Source organism: Lithobates pipiens, unplaced genomic scaffold, assembly GCF_037356315.1.
Source record: "Lithobates pipiens isolate NorthernLeopardFrog02 unplaced genomic scaffold, aLitPip1_a1.2 Scaffold_16, whole genome shotgun sequence".
NCBI lineage: Eukaryota > Metazoa > Chordata > Amphibia > Anura > Ranidae > Lithobates > Lithobates pipiens.
The window spans coordinates 320,109,015-320,130,726 of NW_027507748.1; the positions used below are offsets into that span (position 1 = coordinate 320,109,015).

At 42.8% G+C, this 21,712-nt stretch overlaps 1 protein-coding gene across 1 annotated transcript in view; it reads right to left on the reverse strand.

Moving 5' to 3' along the window:
* The window catches only part of SH3D21 (SH3 domain containing 21), a 173,010-nt gene that overhangs the window by 14,786 nt on the left and 136,512 nt on the right, over window positions 1-21,712 (reverse strand). Inside the window, exons 12-16 of the mRNA XM_077481693.1 lie at window positions 19,108-19,216; window positions 13,664-13,725; window positions 9,812-9,927; window positions 5,638-5,703; window positions 4,504-4,673 (exon numbers count right to left, since the gene is read on the reverse strand). Of these exons, the coding sequence (XP_077337819.1) occupies window positions 4,504-4,673; window positions 5,638-5,703; window positions 9,812-9,927; window positions 13,664-13,725; window positions 19,108-19,216 (523 nt within the window). The remainder of the gene's footprint in view (window positions 1-4,503; window positions 4,674-5,637; window positions 5,704-9,811; window positions 9,928-13,663; window positions 13,726-19,107; window positions 19,217-21,712) is intronic.

Genomic DNA, 21,712 nt, shown 5'->3' on the forward strand with positions numbered 1-21,712 from the left:
TTCCAAAGAGTTCCACTTTTGTCTCATCGGTCCACAGAATGTTGTCCCAAAAGTCTTGGGGATCATCAAGATGTGTTGTGGAGAAATTGAGACGAGCTTTGATGTTCTTTTTGCTCAGCAGTGGTTTTCTCCTTGGAACTCTGCCATGCAGGCCATTTTTGCCCAGTCTTTTCCTGATGGTGGAGGCATGAACGCTGACCTTAACTGAGGCAAGTGAGGCCTGCAGTTCCTTGGACGTTGTTGTGGGGTCTTTTGTGACCTCTTGGATGAGTCGTTGCTGCGCTCTTGGGGTAATTTTGGGCGGCCGGCCACTCCTGGGAAGGTTCACCACTGTTCCATGTCTTCGCCATTTGTGGATAATGGCTCTCACTGTGGTTCGCTGGATTCCCAAAGCTTTGGAAATGGCTTTATAACCCTTTCCAGACTGATAGATCTCAATTACTTTCTTTCTCAATTGTTCCTGAATTTCTTTGGGTCTCGGCATGATGTGTAGCTTTTAAGTATCTTCTGGTGGACCTTACTGTGTCAAGCAGCTCCTATTTAAGTGATGCCTTGATTGTGAACAGGTGTGGCAATAATCAGGCCTGGGTGTGGCTAGAGAAATTGAACTCAGGTGTGGACAACCACAGTTATAGTATGTTTTAACAAGCGGGGCAATCACTTTTTCACACAGGGCCATGATGGTTTGGATTTTTTTTCACCTTTAATAATAAACACCTTCATTTACAAATTGCATTTTGTGTTTACTTGTGTTGTCCTTGACTATTGTTTAAATTGGTTTGATGTTCCGAAACACTTAAGTGTGACAAACATGCAAAGGAACAGGAAATGAGGAAGGGGGCAAACACTTTTTCACACCACTGTAAATGCAACTAAACTCCAAGTATGTTTAGCCCTTGAGCATTCATTTATTTTAAAGGCCAGAATTAATATTCTGCCCAAATTAATGAATGAATGCCCAATCAGACATTGAGCCTTACAGTGTCCTTAACCTCACTAGCGGTAATCCCGAGTTTTTTTCACCACCAAAAGCAGTAACCCCAAGCCACACTCAGGATTGCATCGCAGGATCCAGGCAAAGCTACTTACCTTGTCCCCAGGATCCTGCAATGTCTCCCCGCTGTGTGTGCGGGGAGACATTCTCCACTTGACCTATTACTGTGCTGGGCACCGTTCCTTGTGAGCGTTGCGACGCACAGGGATGGAGAACGGCGCCAAATTTAAAAAGTACAAAACACATAACACATACAGTAAACTGTAATCTGTAAGATTACATTACTGTATGAAATTATTTCACACCCCTTTTGTCCAAAGTGCTTTGTCCAGTGCCCTGCATGCAGTTTTATATTATATATACTGTTCCTTGTGCCTGGAAACTGGAGATTGTCAACAGCGGTTTTAGACCAGCTTGAAAACAGCGATAATAAATCAGAATCACTTGCAGAACTGAGTGATAGTGATTTGTGGGGAAATTCGTCATCAAACACTGAAAGTAATAACAGCGACTATTCTGCAACTGAGAAAATGTCAGTGTTTTTGATTTGACTACATTATTGAATACATTTTATTATTATTAAATTATTTTTTGTTATAATTATTTATAGTTATTTATTATATTATAACTTATGATTTCGTGTTTCAAACTTTATCATACCCGGGATGTCTACTAGACTCTTATTTGGACAGATCTAAGTGAGTTATTCCAAAGAATTACAGGCCTACAATATAAAATAGAAAAATTTCAAAAGCTGCGCCAACAAAGAAACAATTATTAAAATATAAAAAATTGTGAAAGTTATAAATAACCCTCTTAGTCTGAACACATGAGGGGAGCCACTGATAGCATTTTTGGGATCGCTGAACGAGATATACATTTATGCGAACGCTGCCTTTCACTGTGGTTAGCTGATCTATGAACACAAGTTGTAAGGAGGAGGATACTGAGGATTTGCATACAAGGCTTTGATTAAGCTTCCATCTGGTAAGCGCACTCACTTCTTGGTGACGGGCACTTGTGTGCAATTTTTTGAGTGGAATCACCGTGGTGTTCTGATAAGGATCGCAACTGATGATTTCTTATGGACTTTTGATGAACTTTGTTTGTTCCTTACTCTTTAGTTGAGGAATCACAATATTCGTTATTCTTTTTCATTGAATGTATAGTGAATGTGATATTTATTTATAACTTTCATAATTTTTTATATTTTATTGGGGTAGCTAATATAAATTGTTTTTGTTGGCGCAGCTTTTGTAATTTTTCTATTGCTTTTGGGTGTGTGTATCTCACCCAAGCTGCGGCCTTCATTTTAGATTATTGTGCATTTTTTATTGTTTCACTCAAGCGCGGTTTATTTTCTTTCTACAATATAAAATGCCGCTTACAGCATCAAAAATCTGACATAATCATACTGACAGGGAGGTTAAAGAAGAAGTAAGTCCTACTTTTCCTGTGGGTCACAGGTGATCATTTGGGTCTGAACTTCTGTGACCCATATTCAGCCCACAGTGTGCCACTGGGAGTCTGAGCCAGCCCCTCCCTCATCGACACTTCAATGGGCATGCAGAGCAGAGAGGGCCAATGAAGGGCAGAGCAGGGTGATTGACAATAACTGGCTCTCTTCTCACTAAAGACCAAGAACCAAGAGACCAGCAGTCAAGTGATCACTCAGTTCTCGAGCCGAAAGGGTGGTTATAAATCTTTGTTTTTTTTTTTCATTCCTATACTTCTCTTTTAATACATTAAAATGCTGTGCTCAGTTTTGGGGGAAAAAAACGCTTACTTTTTTAGATGCACATATTATTGCTCTCCCCTCTCCATCATGCAGATGGCAGGACATACAGGGGTTGCTTAACCTCCCTGGCGGTATGATTATTTCGGATTTTAGGTGCTAAAAGCGGTACCATTATTTTGCATGAAAATTTGGCGTTTTATATTGTAGTCCTGCAATTCTTAGGAATAACTCTCTTAAATCTGTCCAAACCAGAGTCTAGCAGACATCCCGGGTATGATAAAGTTTGAAAAATTAAATCATAAATTATAATATAATAAATAATTATAAATAATTGTACCAAATAATAATATAACAATAATAAAAATTATTCAATAATGTAATCAAATCAAAAACACTGAAATTTGCTCAGTTGCAGAATTGTCACTGTCATTACTTTTCAGTATTTGATGACGGATCTCCCCACAAATCACTATCGCTCAATTCTGCGAGTGATTCTAATTTATTATCGCTGTTTTCTAGCTGGTCTAAAATCATTTTTGATGTACAGTGACAGTTTTGGTTGCTGTGGACAATCTCCAGTTTCCAGGCATAAAGAACAGTTTTTATTATATAAAACTGCATGCAGGGCACTGGGCAGACCACTAGGGACAACGGGGATGTGAAATATTTACATACAGCAATGTAATCTGTAAGATTACATTATACTGTATGTTTACTGTTTGTTTCACTTTTTGAATTTGGCGCCGATCTCCGTGCCCGTGCGTCGCAACGCTCGCAGGGCACGGAGATCGGCGGTGTGATGCATCGAGCGAGACACGGCTCGCTCGTACAGCGGGGAGACATCGCTGGATCCGAAGGAGAAGGTAAGTAAACCTCCTCCTGGATCCAGCGACGCTGTCCCGAGTCTGACTCGGGGATACCGCTCTTGGTATAAAAAATCCACCCCGAGTCAGACTCGGGAATACCGTCAGGGGGGTTAATAAAGGCAACTAGACTCTGCAAGTACAATTTCTCCAGAGCTTAGTAAATGAGGTAAAGCTTCACTTTTGCAAAATGCAGAGTCAATTTGCCTTTAGTAATTCAATCGCAAAGAGTGTTGGATGCGTGGCCCTAGAAACTCACAAATGAGCACACCCAGCTGCCTTCCCTACCAATGCATGGGCATGTGCAGTCTGCTATCTCCCGCATTTCAGTGCTCTGGAAGAGTGAAAGAGAGTGGACTGAGCATCTGTGGGTAAAGTACAAAGCCAGGAGTGCTTGTTCACAAGGTTTTTTAGCGTCCCTTTAGCATTCAGAACCTGCGCAATGCTTGAGGACATGTGACATTATGATACCAGAGAGAATAATCATGGAGAAAAGGGTATACATATTAAAATGTTTTAAATAATAAGGGGCATGGGGAGTGCTTTGTGAGAACCTTACCCTGGTGCCGGGCTTTACACTGTAGGTTAACTTTGAAGATTAGGTTCAGATAAAAGGTTATAATGATGGTTTTTTGTTTTACTTTAAAGGTAAAGTTTTTAAGGGTTTATAAGTTATTTTCAGGTTGACGGTCAAGAAATTACTTTTTTTTTTTTGGTATGTTCTAGATTTTTGTGTGTGTTTGTTTGTTTGTTTTTTTTTTTTCATATTGTTTGCACAAGTTAACTGTATAACACATATTGTAAGATGTGTTTGTATGATAAGGTTCCGCAGTAAAAAGTATATAAATATATTAATTACTATTGCAACTATAACTTAAGAATAAAGATAATAAAGAAAAATAACTCACGTGTGCTTGTTTTTAAGTATTTCCAGCATAATTTTAAGTGTTTTGATTTCCTCTGTAAGCGCTTCTACTTGAGCATTCTGTGCAGGTTCTGGGCTCTTCTTGGATATTTGAGCATATGTACTGCTCTTTGTAGTTGGAGTGGCTGATTTAATAGTGATTTTTGGGGTACTCTGTGGATGAAAACACAAGTGACTGCATTTACTGTGAAAAAAATAAAAGGTGGACATTTATCAAGCAAATCAGCGACACAAAAGCAATTGAGGCTGTTTCTTATTTAGCATAGTGTGTGTATATATATATATATATATATATATATATATGTGTGTGTGTGTGTGTGTGTGTGTGTGTGTGTGTATATGTGTTACCCTAACAACTAGAATCCTGGGCATCAAACTGAGACAAAGTTTGCTATGGTCTGATAGATTTACCAGTGAATGTGAATCAGATTTTATTCTAAACAGACACAAAATGAAAACGTGGTCAGGGGTAAGGGCGGGCTTTACTCTGTTGGAACTACTTAAAGTGGTTGTAAACCCTTTTTGGTGACTTTTACCTATAGGTAAGCCTAGAATAAGGCTTACCTATAGATATTTCCACTATCTCCTAAACGTTCGCCGTTTAGGAGATATTTCACTTGTAGTGCGCCAATGCCATCAGCATGTGCCATTACTGATGGCTCCCGCGTGCATTCGCAGGAATGACGTCATGCTGCTCCGGCCAGACACAGAGCCGGAGTTCGTGGTTCCAGAAGGAACGTGGGACGTGGCCTGCTCGGGACAGCGTGGGCTTCATTTGCAGGTAAGTGTCGTATAATGAGCTAGTATGCGATGCATACTAGCCCATTATGCTTTTCATTTCCAGGCCTTGCAGAGCCAGAGCAAAAGAGGAAGTATAACCCATTGGGGTTTACTTCCTCTTTAAGAGCAGTAGAGGGAAGAATATATGAAATCTGTCTCGATGCTCCTGTTTAGCATTGTTTCCTGTTGGACAGAGTTGATAACTGTCCCTCAAGGCCGTTTAAGGACATACATCCAACAGGTGTTACCTGTATGTATGCCCTAAAGGTAATGTTATATCATGTCTATTTTCAATACAGGTGTATACAGGTTAGAGCAGGCATATATAAGGCTGTACCTTAGCTGGAGGGCTTTTAATGTGGGAATTCAACTGATCTTCTTCTTTACTGCTTACAGAGTCAGTCTACAAAAAATAGAAGATTCCAAAAAGTAAACGACTTCTAATAATGTCAAACAATTTCCTAATTTCTATATATACAGAATTTTACAGTTTTCCCAAAAAAGGTGATTTAAATTAAGAGGTGTATCACTCTGAATGTATATGGGTTAAAAAAGATCCCAACATACGCACATTATCATATGAGGCAGGTTTTCAAAAAGTCTAGCAAAACAAACTGACTCCTAAAGCCCCGTACACACGAGAGGACTTATGTCCGACAGACTTCCGAAGGAGTCCTGCCGGAGTCCTGCCGGAGTTCTGCTGGAGTTCCGACAGAGTTCTGATGGACTTTTCGACTGAGCGGACTTGGCCACACACAATCACACCAAACTCCGACGGATTCAAACGTGATGACGTACGACTGGACTCGAATAAGGAAGTTCATAGCCAGTAGCCAATAGCTGCCCTAGCGTCGATTTTAGTCCGTCGGAATAGCATACACACGAGCGAATTTTTCGAAGGGACCGGGTCCGGCGGAGTTCCGTCGGAAAAATTTGAAGCATGTTCCATTTTCTAAAGTCCGTCAGACTTTTGCGAATCAAAAGTCCGTTGCAGCCCACACACGATCGAATAGTCTGACGGAATCATTCCGTCGGACTTTGGATGTTGAAAAGTCCGCTCGTGTGTACGCGGCATAAGAGTTCTTCTTAAACACAAACACATGGCAAGCTTTATTAGCCTATAATGGAGGTGTAGGGACCCTACCTTAAAGCCCAACTCTGGACACATGAAAAAAATCCTTGCGGTGGACTCCTATGAATGCCAATGGTGAGATGCTCATTTAGTTTAGAGGGTTGAAGAAAAGGCCGTATTACTCATCTAACTCCCTGCTCATCTCCTTTCTCTTAAAGCGGAGGTCCACCCTAAGGTGGAGCTTCCGCTCATTGGAACCCCCCCCCCCTCCGGCGCCACAATTGGCACCTTTCAGGGGGGAGGGGGGTGCAGATACCTGTACAGTACAGGTATCTGCACCCACTTCCGGCATAGATATCTGCAGAAGGTACGCCCCTTTCCGCAGAATCTACGCCCCTTTCCGAAGGTCCCCCGCTGTCTGCTGGGAAACACACGGATCCCAGAGACAGCGGGGACCATCCTTATTGCGCAGCACGACTCGCGCATGCACAGTAGGGAACCGGGAAATGAAGCCGCAAGGCTCCACTTCCTGATTCCCATACCCAAGATGGCGGCAGCAGCACCCAAGAGACGATCGAGAGATCGGCTTCGGGTGCCGACATCGAGGGCGCGCTGGGTGGGTAAGTGTCATTATTTTAAAAGTCAGCAGCTGCAGTATTTGTAGCTGCTGGCTTTAAAAAAAAAAAAAAAACGGCGGACTCCCGCTTTAAGCTCCCATCTGTAGGTGGGGCCTTTGCATCCTCACATACAGTGTAGGGCTATTATATAACCCTATATTGAATGTGGTAGAGGCCGGAGTGCTTGCAGAGTAGACATCTGAACTCTGCACAGATCAAGGGAGCCGGCTGGAGTGGGGAGTAAGATAAGTTATTCACACTGTTCTGCGACCCCCTAGAAATTTTTAACCCTTGCAGTGTGTGTGTGTGTGTGGGGCCACCCAACTGCAGGGGTGTGTTTTTTTTTTGTGCCTGCAGTTTAAGCTTGCGTGTCAATATCTAAATGTAATGTTTTCAGCTAGGCTATAGCAAAGCAGAGCTTTGTTTATGTTATCAGTATTCGTTGGTTTTTAGCCCTTTCTAAACAGGGCTCTTACCCTGGGGTATGAGCATTGGTGGCGCTGGATTTGGGCTCCTCTTCCCAGTATATGACCCCTCTGGAAGGGGACATTGGTGTGATGGGCCCTTGGGTGATCATCCCCTTTGTTTCTTGGGGGACTTTCTCCCATGTTGACTTGCTGTTGCCCCCTGGGTACACATCAGCACACCTCCCTGATGAAGCTTTACAGTGAAACGTGTTGAGAATTCATATCTGGATCAATATGTTATGACTACAATTTATCTGTATTTTCTAGTATTGACGATTTCTAACATTTAACTGATTTATTAATCAGTAATGAGTAATCATTGGATGTGACATGGTGCCTGATAAATATTAAGCAGGTTTTGAGGCAGTAATGCTCTTTTTATACCTTTTTTTTTTTTAAACATTCAGGGCCAGTTTACATCACATGCAGTGCATAAAAATTGCAAGGAAAGTAGATTATATGGTTTTCAGTGGCATAGTTTACACCAGTGCTTGCAGTTCCAGGAAAAAAAAGTAGAACCTGCTGCATTTTCCTGCACTGGAACACTGTAAAACGCATCAAAAATGCACCGGAACGCACTGAAATGCACCAAAAACGCAATGGAACACACATGTTCTTATTTAAAGTTAAGAACAAAGAGGGGAAAAATTCACTGGACTGCATCAAAAATGTGTCATAAACGTGATGCAGAAAAGCATCTGGAACGCATCTGGACTGCTTTTCTATGGTGTGAACTGGCCCTTATACTCAATAAATAATGTTTTTATATTGTGAATCTGGTCTGTTCCTGAGATTTGCACCTTAAAATTCCCATCTTTTTGCTATATTTCTCTCCTACAATGCAAATTAAGGCAAACATACAAAATTATCAATATTTATCAGTTACCCATGAAAAGTTTTCAATAGTATGAGCTGAAGTATTAAAAGTATCCCAGATATTGTCAAAGCTGTTTACACAACTAGATGCCAAACAAACGAATTTGTAGAGGAAATATATAAAACAATGTTAACAAATTCCAAAAAGGTGACGTGGAATGCTTCCTATATGGAAAATTTGTTATGTTTATTGTAAATTCTATGCACCAAAATTGAATTCCCAAGTTTTTCCTTCCATAACCTTATCCACTTATGTTTAGTTGTGTTAAGAGTAAGACCTATAAATCCTAAACTTCTAGTGGGCTGCTTTGGCCTATCTAGCTTTAATTTTCACCAAACTAAAACTATTTACTAAAGTTATAAACATGCTGGACTAAAAGCATACAAAAGAATACATTGTTTACACCACTTCATTACTTAAAAACAGTGGCGTAACTAGAACCTTCAGGGCCCCGATGCAAGAAACCATGAAGGGCCCTTCCCTCTGAGTCCTTGGTGGAACTCCAGGGCGTGGTCACAGGTATAACCTTTGTGAGCCCTGTAGTTCCACCACTGGCATCAGTAGTTTTTTTTATTTTTTTTTGGTGCCCCATTGGGGGACTGTCCCTAGGCATGGTGGGGTCCCCGTCCCCAGAAGAGATGATGTCCTTTTCTCCAGGGCAGATGAAGTTACCGCCCCTAGGTGAGAAGGAGTCCCTGTCCCCAGGGGAGATGGGGGTCCCTGTCCCCAGGTGAGAAGGGACCCCTGTCCCCAGGGGGAGATGGAGGGGGTAAGTAATGGTGTGTGGGGGATGGGGTCCTCTCACTCACTATGACCAAGCTGCAGGCCGTGCACTCATCCATGTTGGCCTGGGCTCCATCCAGTGTGCTGGACGGGTGATCAGCATATCTCCCAGAAAGACCTTTCATCATCTGTGTATGACGGGGGAGGAGGGGGGCTGGCAGACAAGCCTGCAGTGTCCTCCGGGGAGCCAGCTCTCATAGGGCTGCACTGCATCTGTGTGCTTAAAGTTTGTTTACCCGGGAGAAGTATGCAATGCAGTGTGGGCCGGACTCGTGGGGGGGGGGGGGGGGGCGGGACTCTGGCTGGGGAGAACAGACATCAGACTGAGCGGCAATGCATGGAGCAGGAGAGAGGTACTCTGTGGAGCCAGCCGAGGATACAGGTCATGCGGAGAATGCACAACTAAAGAGCAGCCAGTGCGATAGTCGAGCATGGAGCTCTGCTAGTCACCCTCCACCTCCAGCCACCCGTGTGCATGGTGCTCTGGTACCCCTAGCTGCCTATGCTGCTGCCGGCCATATGTAGAGGGAGCTGCATGGGCCCCCTGCAGCACAGGGCCCAGTTGCGGTCGCAACTGCTGCACCCCCTATAGTTACGCCCCTGTTTAAAAACATCATGTGTATCATGTATATTAAGAACAGATTGTATATACTTTACAGGGAATTTAAATACACTCTAAAACTATTAAAGTTCACCTCTGAAGACATGACCTTGGTCTTTGGTGGTCGTTTACCCTGCATTTTTGGTCTGTCTGCTGTGGGATGTGCCAGTTTCATTGATGACACTTTAAGTCCATCTAAGGTAGAGGTGTCTACAGGGTATGGAAAAAAAAAAGATCAAAAGAATGGTCGGCCTAAGTTAGAACTAGTTATTACGTTATAAGTTACACTGACATTAACCAATGACCCATGTAAAAGACGGGCGGCCTTTGCTCAGGACTATCTTGATGGCCAGTTTGATGTAAAATCGAATATAAATCAAATAAATCAAGGACATGCAAAATTGGAAAGCGAAACCAGATAACAGACTAACCAGCACGGATTCAAATATTTAAACAGTCATTCTCTTGTCTAAGAGGGTTCTTAAAAAATGGAGCAATAGCAATGCAGCATTCTAGGAGGTGAAGGAGTTAAAGTGTTACTAAACCCACAACAGTAAAATCAGTCTGTATATGCAGTAAATCATGCTTGTTAAGCCTCATACACACGATAGGATTTTGTACAAACTTCCCCGTGGAAGAGATCAGACTTTTTCAGCCAACTTTCACCAAATGCTGTTTACCGCCACCTTTGGTCAACTTCTGTATTGTTGTCTGATCTTTTGCATTGGTTCTGAGCATGCGTGTTTGTAAAGTCCGATGGTATTCTGTACACACGATCGACCTTTGCTCCATTGGACTTATGTTGTCAAAAAGTTTGTCCGTTCGCACAGCCAACAAAAGTCCAATAAAAGCTGAAAAAGTTTGTCCGATGGATTGTACACCCGGTCGGATGTTGCCTTAAAAAAGCTAATTTGCATGTTTGTTTTCAAAAAGTCTGATCGTGTGTATGGGCCTTTATACTCATTGTGGAACCTAATTAATCCTCCACATTGTGTAAAAAGGCTATTTGATCCTGTCTTCTCTGAGTTCATCCTTCTTCCGTAGTCCCCAATATATCTCCTTATACAGTACAGAGGCTAAGGGACAAGCTGCACACACTCAGTTTGGTGTGTATTGCTAGAGGGTTTTTTACTTTTTTTAGGGGCGTACATGTGATCAGCACAGGGCCAATCAGCACTGTCTGGACAGAGGTGCAGGGGTCCTGCAGCCTCATAGGACAGTCAAAGTAGAAAGAAAACTCCTCCTACAAGCTTTAACCAGACATTGATAGAAGTCACAAGACTGCTCTAACTACTGATGAGAATAGGTACAATCCCCCCGTGTGTAGCCTCCGGCGGACTTTTTTTACCCGAGAGTACGGCGAAAGTACGGCGGACTTGGAAAGTAGTTTTGCACTCCAATCTTCCCGCCGGACTTGCATTTCGGTGGACAATCTGGCCGTGCGTATGCCAGTCCGCCGTACTTTTGAAATGAACTGACTTTTCCCGCCCGGAGAAAAGTCAGCTCATTTTGAGCACGTCTCCAGGTAGGATGGAAGGATGCGCCGCTGGCCCCGCCACCTGGTATGGACTTGGTATGGCTCCGCCACCTTGTATGGACTTAAAGGGGAACCCCAACGCCCAAAAAATCGGCGTGGGGGTCCCCCCAGGTCCACATCAGACCCTTATCTGAGCACGTTACCTGGCCGGCCAGGAAAGGGGGGGGACGAGCTGAGCTGTACCAGGCCGTGTGCCCTCAACATGGGGGGTGCCTTGGGGAAGGGGGGGCCGCGCGCCCCCCCCACCCCAAAGCACCTTGTCTCTATGTTGATGAGGACAAGGGCCTCTTCCCGAGAACCCTGGCCGTTGGTTGTCGGGGTCTGCGGGCGGGGGGCTTATCGGAATCCGGGAGCCCCCTTTAATAAGGGGGCCCCCGGATACCGGCCCCCCACCCTATGTAAATGAGTATGGGGTACAATGTACCCCTACCCATTCACCTGTAAAATAAAGTACAAAAAAACACAACACACAAGGGTTAAAATAGTTTATTGCACAGCTCCGGGGGTCTTCTGTCTTCGGGGGTCTTCTCGCCGGACTCCTCCGCTATCTTCTTCTAGCTCTTTTACTAGCGGAGAAGCCCAGCTTTCTTCCTCGCCGCTGCCCTCTTCTTCCGACTTCGGGGGTCTTGCCCCCCTCTTCGGTTCTTCTGCCGGGCCACCGCGCCTTCTTCTAGCTCTTTTACAGGCGGTGGCCCGGTCTTCCGTCGCTGCTGTCGCCACCTTCTGTTCTTCTCTTTTTCTCTTCAGATGTTGCCTCAGGAGGGGGGGCGGCTGCTCGCTCGTCCCCCCCCTTTCCTGGCCGGTCGGTTAGCGTGCTCGGACAAGGGTCTGATGTGGACCTGGGGGGACCCCCACGCCGATTCTTTTCGGCGTTGGGGTTCCCCTTTAAGTCCATACCATCCTTCGCTGGCCCCGCCTACCTGGAGACGCGCTCAAAATGAGCGGACTTTCCTCCGCGTGTGTGGGCGAGTCCGTTCATTTCAAAAGTACGGCGGATAGTCCGGCGGACTTAGTACGCTGTATTAGTCTGCTGAAAAAGTGCCGTGTGGGCAAGTAGCCCATTCGGAAAGTCCGGCGGACAGCCCGGCGGGAAGTCCGCCGGATAGTCCGCTACGTGTGTATGCGGCATTAGGCTGGCCATGCATTAGACAATTTCCTTTAGATTTACTTTCCACTATGTAGTGTAAGGACCTGCTTGATTGCAAACAAATTGAAAGTGTTTAGGTTTGACCTAATGTTATATGGCAGTGATGGTGAACCTTGGCACCCCAGATGTTTTGGAACTATATTTCCCATGATGCTCCACTATACTGCAGAATGCATGAACATCATGGGAAATGTAGTTCCAAAACATCTTGGGTGACAAGGTTCGCCATCACTGTTATATGGTATTGGTAAATCTAAAGGAAAACTGTATAAGACAATTGTAAAATTTATGGCCAGCCTAAGCCCCTGTACACACGGTCGGAGATTCTGCCAACCAAATCCGTCGGATTTTGTCTGTCGGATTTAGTCCGAAACTGTTGCATACACACGGTCGGACTAAATTGTCGAAAAATCCGATCTTTCAGAACGTGATGACGTAATTTCGTTACGATGGGACTACATTCAGGCTAGTAGCCAATAGCTTTGATGTAGGAATTTGATCTGAGCATGCGTGGCACTTGGTCCGATCAAAATTCGCTGCACATGATCGGATTACGTCCGATCGAACCAGTTGGTTCGGGAAATATTTCCAACATGTTGGAAAATTGGGTTCGACGGATATTCGGACGGAATCAGTCCGATGCATACCACACACAGTCGGATTATCCGACGACACGGTCAATAGGACACATTCCGACGGATTCTCCGACCATGTGTACAAGGGCTAAGAGGCGGACTCTCAGATGTAAAAAATAGTACTATTTACATTTATGATCACTATGATTGGTCATCACAGCAATCACACTGTACAGGGTTGCTCAGATTGAGTCTATTGAGTTTAATACTCCGAAGCTTAACAATTCTTAGATATTTTGGCTGCACTCATTTTCTTTTTTTAGGCCTTCTTGACTTTATTTTCAGCTGGTGATCTAGCCAGTAAGTCTGTTATTTTTGACAGAAAAAAAAACTGTCCTGTAGATGTAGAAGTTTGAAGGTTGAGACAAACCATTTACCACTGACCCCAAAAGGGATACAACTGTTGCTGTAACTGCTTATAAAGTATTAGCTGGAGTTTGGCTTCAGTTTGCCAGTGCATTTAAATCTTCTAGTGCAGCTACAGAAACAGGTGGAAAAAATAGAGGGGAAAAAGCTTAAAAAAAGGGAGAAAAATGCAGGCACCACATCCAAGGATTGATAAAATGCAATGTATTACAATTTGATTTTGGGATAACGCTTTAATGTACATTGGACATTTTAACTTACTTAATTCTTTGCTCTTTTCTTTCTTTTCCTCTGTTAACTTTGTCTGGGATTCTGTAGTGGACCTGCGGAATATTGATAAAGCATTGACAGTAAAGTAATCTACATTTATCAAAGCGTTATTCAAGAGAATTGTGGGCATTTCCCCATAGTTAGCAATCAGAATCAAACTTCAATTTCTCCTGCCACTATCCAATGTGGGCTAAAGGTTATATGTTTCTGTTAGTCTACAAAACAGGTTTTAGCATTCTCATAAAAAGTATGCCTTGAAAATTAGCTACATACAGAGACAGTATCTGTATTGTTAACAAGCTGTGTGTGTTATATGTCGACCAAGGTGGAAGGCTTCTGTTTTTATCATATAAATGGTGAAAGGCCTTAAAATGCACTATACAGGGTTGCCACTTGCCTGGGATTCACCCGGACAGTCTGGGTTTTGAATCATGTGTGCAAGTTTTCAGTCCACCTGAAACCTGGACACATTATTCAGACAGGAATTTAACTCGGAACAGGGCCTGACACAGGAGGGTGAGGGGGCACTATGTGTGCCGCATTACTATTCTCTTTAGAGTGCCCAAAAGTGCCCCAGGTCTGTTACAATCCTATAGTGTATATTAAAAATAGGAAAAGATTGCTGGGCAGCCTAAAGTGTTCGGGTTTGGCTTGAAAAAAAAGTGCCAACCCTAACTTTACATAAATAATGTTTAGGTAAAAGGAGGATATAACACGATTCATATATTATGCACAAGAACTTTTAGAACATCTGTTTAAAGTGGTTGTAAACCTCAGACATGAAATATGAAAAAAGGATATCCCTCAGTAGTGTGTACTTATCTCATTCCAGACCACTAAGCTCTGTCCCTATGTGCTGTGTAAAGGAAGGGTGTCCCTTCCCTCCAATCAGGACTCAAAGCTCCCCTCACTGAGCTCTGCAGAGTGTAACTTCAGTTCCCCACCCCCTGCTTTTCAGAGCTGAGAGATTCTGTGTAAATTCTGCACTTTAAACAGATGTAGAGAAAAGAGGGCTGCAGATAAACGGGTACAACTTTTGTGGGAGGATAATTGGTTTCATCTCTATACATCATCTCTATAAGGGTTTACAACCACTTTTTAAAAGATCAACACCAGGCAGATATTTCAAAAACAACAATAAGTGCAGATATAGTGTTTAGGTGTATTTAACCACTTAAGTCAATTACGCGGTCGGGAGACGTGGCTCCCAAACAAAATTGGCGTACTTTTTTTTCCCACAAATAGAGCTTTCTTTTGGTGGTATTTGATCACCTCTGCGTTTTTTATTTTTTGCGCTATAAACAAAAATAGAGCGGTAATTTTGAACAAAATGCAATATTTTTTACTTTTTTCTATAATAAATATCCCCAATATATATATATAAAAAACATTTTTTTCCTCAGTTTAGGCCGATACTTATTCTTCTACATACTTTTGGTAAAAAAAATTGCAATTAGCAATTATTGATTGGTTTGCGCAAAAGTTATAGCGTTTACAAAATAGGGGATAGTTTTATAGCATTTTTATTAATATATTTTTTTACTAGTAATGGCGGCGATCAGCGATTTTTATTGTGACTGCGACATTATGGCAGACACATCGGACATTTTTGACACATTTTTGGGACCATTGTCATTTATACAGTAATCAGTGCTATTTAAAGTGGAGGGCCACCCTGAAAACAAAAAAAATATAAAAAAAAAAAAAAAATATATAAAAAAAAAAAAATGAAAAACATTTTTTTTTTTTACTTACCAGAAATGCCTGTTGCTAGGCACTTTCTCCTAATCTTCCTCTTCCTCCTCCGCGGAGATCTTCTGTCTTCTGTCTTCGTCGCGGCGTCTCCTGGGTAATGAGTCGCGCTGTGTTCTGGGAACTGTGTGTTCCAGAACACAGCGCGTCCCATTCAGAAAGCGCTGCGGGACTCGCACATGCGCAGTAGCTACGGGACTCGCGCATGCGCAGTAGGAAACGGGCAGTGAAGCCGAAAGACTCCACTGCCTGTTTCCCTTACAAGGAATGGCAGCACCGGGACCCGAGAGCCGAGGGACGGGTCGGCCTCGGGCGGCCGACATTGCGGGCACCCTGGACAGGTGAGTGTGTTGATTAAGTCAGCAGCTGCAGTGTTTGCAGCTGCTGACTTTTTTTTTTTTTTGTATAACCGGCCCTCCTCTTTAAATGCACTGATTCCTGTGTAAATGACACTGGCAGCAAAAGAGTTAACCACTAGGGGGCAGTGTAGGTGTTATGTATGACGTTATGTGTTTTTTTTATTGTAGGGGGCGTGGTCTGGCTTGTGACGTCACTGATCGTCTTTCCCTATAAAAGGGAACAGACAATCGGTGACAGCCACAGTAGGAAGCACGGGGAGAGGTTTGTTAACACAGACCTCTCCTCGTTCTTCAGCTCTGTGACCCGATCGCGGGACACCAGCGGCGTCGGTTCCGCTGGTCCCGCGGCCATGGTCACGGAGCTCAGGACCAGGTTGGGAGCGCGGCGGCGTGCTCCTGACCCACGGCTGGGCACTTAAAAAGCAACGTACAGGTACGTGCTTGTGCCCAGCCGTGCCATTCTGCCAACATACATCGGCGTGAGGCGGTCCTTAAGTGGTTAAACGCATTGAGGCAGACCTAGCGTTTTTTCTGCCAATTCTGCTTAGGTGTGCAAGGACACATAGGTTAACAAAGATGGGCATTTAGAGGCCGAAACCCCCCCCCCCCCCCCCATCAAAGCATCAGAGTGATGGTGTGCATTCCAGTCACTGCTACAACTATAACACAACAGCCTCCTGGGAGATGGCCCGACCCCCACCAGGTAATTCATAGGGCTTGATTTACTAAAGGCAAATAGACTATGCACTTTTGAAAGTGCAGTTTCACTCTGCAAGGGCAGTTGCCCCGAAGCTTAGTAAACGAGGGAGAACTCTACTGACTTTCACCATCCAATCAAGTGCAAGAAAAAATGCTGCTCTTTTAATTTTCCTTGCATGTGATTTGGTGTTTTGTGTAAAGTGAAGTTTTACCCCATTTACTAAGCTCTGGAGCAAATGCACTTACAGAGTGCAACTGCACATTCAAAAGTGCACAGTCTATTTGCCTTTTCAGCTGCATAGACGTGGATTTAAGCAAAGCTACAGTATCTCACAAAAGTGAGTACACCCTCACATTTTTGTAAATATAATATTATATCTTTTCATGTGACAACACTGAAGAAATTGCACTTTGCTACAATGTAAAGTAGTGAGTGTACAGCTTGTATAACAGTGTAAATTTGCTGTCCCCTCAATATATTTCAACACACAGCCATTAATGTCTAAACCGATGGCAACAAAAGTGAGTACACCCCCAAGTAAAAATGTCCAAATTGGGCCCAAAGTGTCAATATTTTGTATGGCCACCATTATTTTCCAGCACTGCCTTAATCCTCTTGGGCATGGAGTTCACCAGAGCTTCACAGGTTGCCACTGGAGTCCTCTTCCACTCCTCCATGACTACATCACAGTTAGAAACCTTGCGCTCCTCCACCTTCCATTTGAGGATGCCCCACAGATGCTCAACAGGGTTTAGGTCTGAAGACATGCTTGGTCAGTCCATCTCCTTTACCCTCAGCTTCTTTAGCAAGGCAGTAGTCGTCTTGGAGGTGTGTTTGGGGTCGTTATCACATTAAAATACTGCCTTGCGGCCCAGTCACCGAAGTGAGGGGGATCATGCTCTGCTTCATTATGTCACAGGACATGTTGGCATTCATGGTTTCCTGAATGAACTGTAGCTTCCCAGTGTTAGCGGCACTCATGCAGCCCCAGACCATGACACTCCCACCACCATGCTTGACTGTAGGCAAGACACACTTGTCTTTGTACTCCTCACCTGGTTGCCATCACACACACTTGACACCATCTGAACTGAATAAGTTTATCCTGGTCTCATCAGAGATTATTAGTATATTAGTATGCTTGTCTTCAGCAAACTGGTCAGCAAACTGGTTGTGGGCTTTCTTGTGCATCATCTTTAGAAGAGGCTTCCTTCTGGGATGACAGCCATGCAGACCAATTTGATGCAGTGTGTGGTGTATGGTCTGACCACTGACAGGTTGCCCCCCCCCCCCCCACCCCTGGCAGCACTCATGCGTCTAATTCCCAAAGACAACCTCTGGATATGACGCTGAGCACGTGCACTCAACTTCTTTGGTTGACCATAGCAAGGCCTGTTCTAAGTGGAACCTGTCCTATTAAACTGCTCTGTGGCAACCATGCTGCAGCTCAGTTTCAGGATCTTGGCCATCTTTTTATAACCTAGGCCATCTTTTTTTTTTTTTTTTTTTTCTTTATGTAGGAGCAACAGTTATTTTTTTCAGATCCTCAGAGAGTTCTTTGCCATGAGGTGCCATGTTGAACTTCCAGTGACCAGTATGAGAGAGTGAGAGCGATAACATCAAATTTAACACACCGCCTCCCCATTTACACCTGAGATCTTGTAACACTAACGAGTCACATGATGACCAGGGAGGGAAAATGGTTAATTGGGCCCAATTTGGACATTTTCACTTGGAGTGTACTCACTTTTGTTGCCAGCGGTTTAGACATTATTGGCTATGTGTTGAGTTATTTTGAGTGGACTGAAAATTTACACTGTTATACAAGCTGTACACTCACTACTTTACATTGTAGCAAAGTGTCATTTCTTATGTGTTGTCACATGAAAAGATATAATAAAATATTTACAAAAATGTGAGGGGTGTACTCACTTTTGTGAGATACTGTAGGTCAGACACCGTTAGGATACAGTAATCATTGAGGGGCATTGATCAATTCTGTCGCACAGCTAGGTATTGCTAAACAGGAGCAGTGAGGCAAATTTGAGACAGATTTATTATACTTATTATACTTAGGCAGCAACAAATGCCCTATCAGCTGCTCTAAAATAGCACTGCCACAAAATAAAACTTACCCCTGACCATTTCTTCATTTTGCAAAACTGCATGTTACAGTCATAAATATTGTTAAAGTATAATTTTACAAAACCTTTTTTTTTTGGTTTAGGATAGAATAGAGAAATGCAAGAAACCCTATCAAGCTAAAAGTACTGTGACCTATTTTGAGACCTTTACTACGTACTTATCTCGGTGACAACATTGTTGCCTTGACAGGAAGTGATGGTAAATTTCTCTGTCAATGGCACAACAGTAGTTTAACACTTCAAAACAGTCCAAAAGGGCCATCAGCATTTTTATTCTAAATGTGTCTAAAGTTGGAGATGACCGCTCACTTTTAGACCTGGTCACAGCATACTCACAGGAAGTGAGGTGAAATCTTCTCAACAGTTCCACCGAACCGAATGTAGGTTCACCATTCCCTATGCTATCCAAAACAAGCAAAAACAAAGGTTTTGGTTGCAATTGTACTTATTACTACTGCTGACATATAAAGCACATCTCACTTGCTGGCATTAGGTTTGCTCTTGACTGGCACTGGCGGAGGAGGTGCTGGCTTCCTTGCAGGTTGATGGGTCACTTTACTGGTTGGCTCTGCTTTGGTCTCTTTTGGCTCTAAAACAGATGGACATTACATTATCAACACAGCAGAATTTCTCCATATGATAATTTCAGGAGATTATACTGTTTATAATAGGACTTATTTTTTTTAATTAAAAAATGCTATTTAACAAATAGTTAACCCAATGAACTTTATGTCACCTTCAGGATCATGGCCATGTTTTTCATTATTTACAGATTGATCAAAACCAGATAGTTTTGAAACCGTAAAACTCTTGCTATACTTCAGGTGGTGGGACCATTAAAGTTGCAGCTCTCATACACTAAAGCCATACTGTTGTTTATCGGCCCCCTCCTCTCCCTATATCCATTCACAGGAAGCCTTGCAGTCTATGAACCTAATATAAGTTCTGTGAACAGACAAGGGGAGAGGACAGTAGATCTTCTGTGTATGAGAGCGGCAGCCCTCATATTTGCAGAGCTGACACTATAATGCAAGCTATACTACCTGGCATCATTGAACCTGTAGGGGGTCATGCACACAAAGTTAAATGCAGGGGTATGAGTGTACTGTATAAAGTACACCTGTATTTACAGTGCCAGCTGCTGTTCCAGTTGCTGTGTATTTCTGTCCATATTACTATAATACAAAATACACAGCGCTCCTGTAATCCCAAGTAAACACACATGCTCACTATTACACATGCATATCTACCGTGAGAGTGGGGTGCCATGGAAAATACTGTCATGCGCATGTAATTGCAAGCTCCCATGTATTACGTATTTTGTAAAACAGTAGTATGGACAGAAAATAAACCCCAGCTGCGGCTCCCAGGCGCTGAAAATATAGCTGTATTTTATGCTGTGTGGCCATATGTCTGCATTTACATTCGTGAGCATGAGCGCTAAATAACAAACAAAGGGTTAAAACATAGCGACAAGGTCTAATCTATACAAACTTATATATCCTTGAAATCTCTGCTAATCAACATTTTTTTGATAAGTTGTAAAAAATGATGTGCCAAATATTGAGTCAATCCAAGTCTGACTGAAGTTTTAAAATAAAAGTGCAGTAGCCAATAGCAACCAAGTCCAAATAACCTCTTAAATAAAAGCAATTGTAGCCTAAAATCTGGATGGTATGGGCAGTTGTTTTTTTTTTCATCCACAATGCTTTTTACAGTGTCTTATCAGATATACCAAAAGAGCCGATTGCTAACATGAGCTTAGACCCTAAAAAAACAATTGGCGAAAAAGAGAGCATGTAGATATTCATTCATATAGTTTTGGTTTGACTTTATTTTTGTCAGCATTGACATTCCTGTATCTCTTATGCAATTACACCAAATATGCAAATTTGTACTAAAGCAAAGTCGGCCACAAGAAAAATATTTGGTGCCCATTGTTATCCTCCTTTTGAAAATGCAAGTTTACTGGCATCCAGACAAGTAGTATTTTTGTTAGAATATCAGTAATGTTTCTCTCACAACTCTCAAGTTACCTTGAACTACTGCTCATCTCACAGATTATCCGCGCATATTTCACAATACAAGTCCATGACTCAACTCATAACTGTTGTGTACGTGAGCAATCACCTAGAGTCTCTCTCTACCATGCTGACTTCCTGTTGGTAATTTCATGGAAACCTCAGAAAATAACTGCAGTTTTTTTTCATCATATCATGTATTTGGTTTTCCCTTCATGAAGATGTTATGTAATTTTTGTAAATGGGGTCCCTAATCACTGATCAGAAAAGAAGATATAAAAGTTACCGTATGTCCTATTTGCGTGGGGCTATAATGTTTTTCTTTTTTGCAAACAGGACTGCTTTAAATCAGCTGTCACAACTTTCCTCAAAATGCATGTGCCATGATAAAAATATGGGGCTACCATTGTTGACCTTCAACTAGTTTGCCTGGTTGCCATACTGACCCTTTTGCTTTAATACTTTCCAAATCATGCACTCAGGAAAAAGATACAGATCAATAAAGTCAAAACTTCTGATCTGTATACTTGTTCCTAGCCAGGATGTACTGAAGCCCAAGGACAAGGAGAATCAAGTAACTAGCATTTTTGGGTGTTTTTTTTCTTCTGCATTCTGAAGATTTTACAAAGGTTAACAAAATATACAAAATGTGATCACAAAAAGTAAGGACAAAAAAGATATACAAAAATTCAGGCTGGCCTGTAGACTGAATCTCATCAGATGGGGCATGCCAAGAAAGGGTTACATAATTGCATATAATACATGTCCAGAACACATTCATTATACTTTGTAAAACAGCAACTGATATGGACTCTATAATAGTGCAATAGATACCTTATACCAGAATTCCCTGAACTTAAAGCATCCCCACCCACTCCGTCCCCTGTATTCCACTAGCTTCCACCCACAGTGTAAGGAGTATTTAGCTCAGCATCACAGGCCAGAGTATACAGTAGAGGTCGACCGATATGGGTTTTTCTCTGGCCGATGCCGATGCCGATATTTAGAAATCATGGCGGCCGATAGCCGATATATGATGCCGATTTTTTTTGGGCCGATATGTT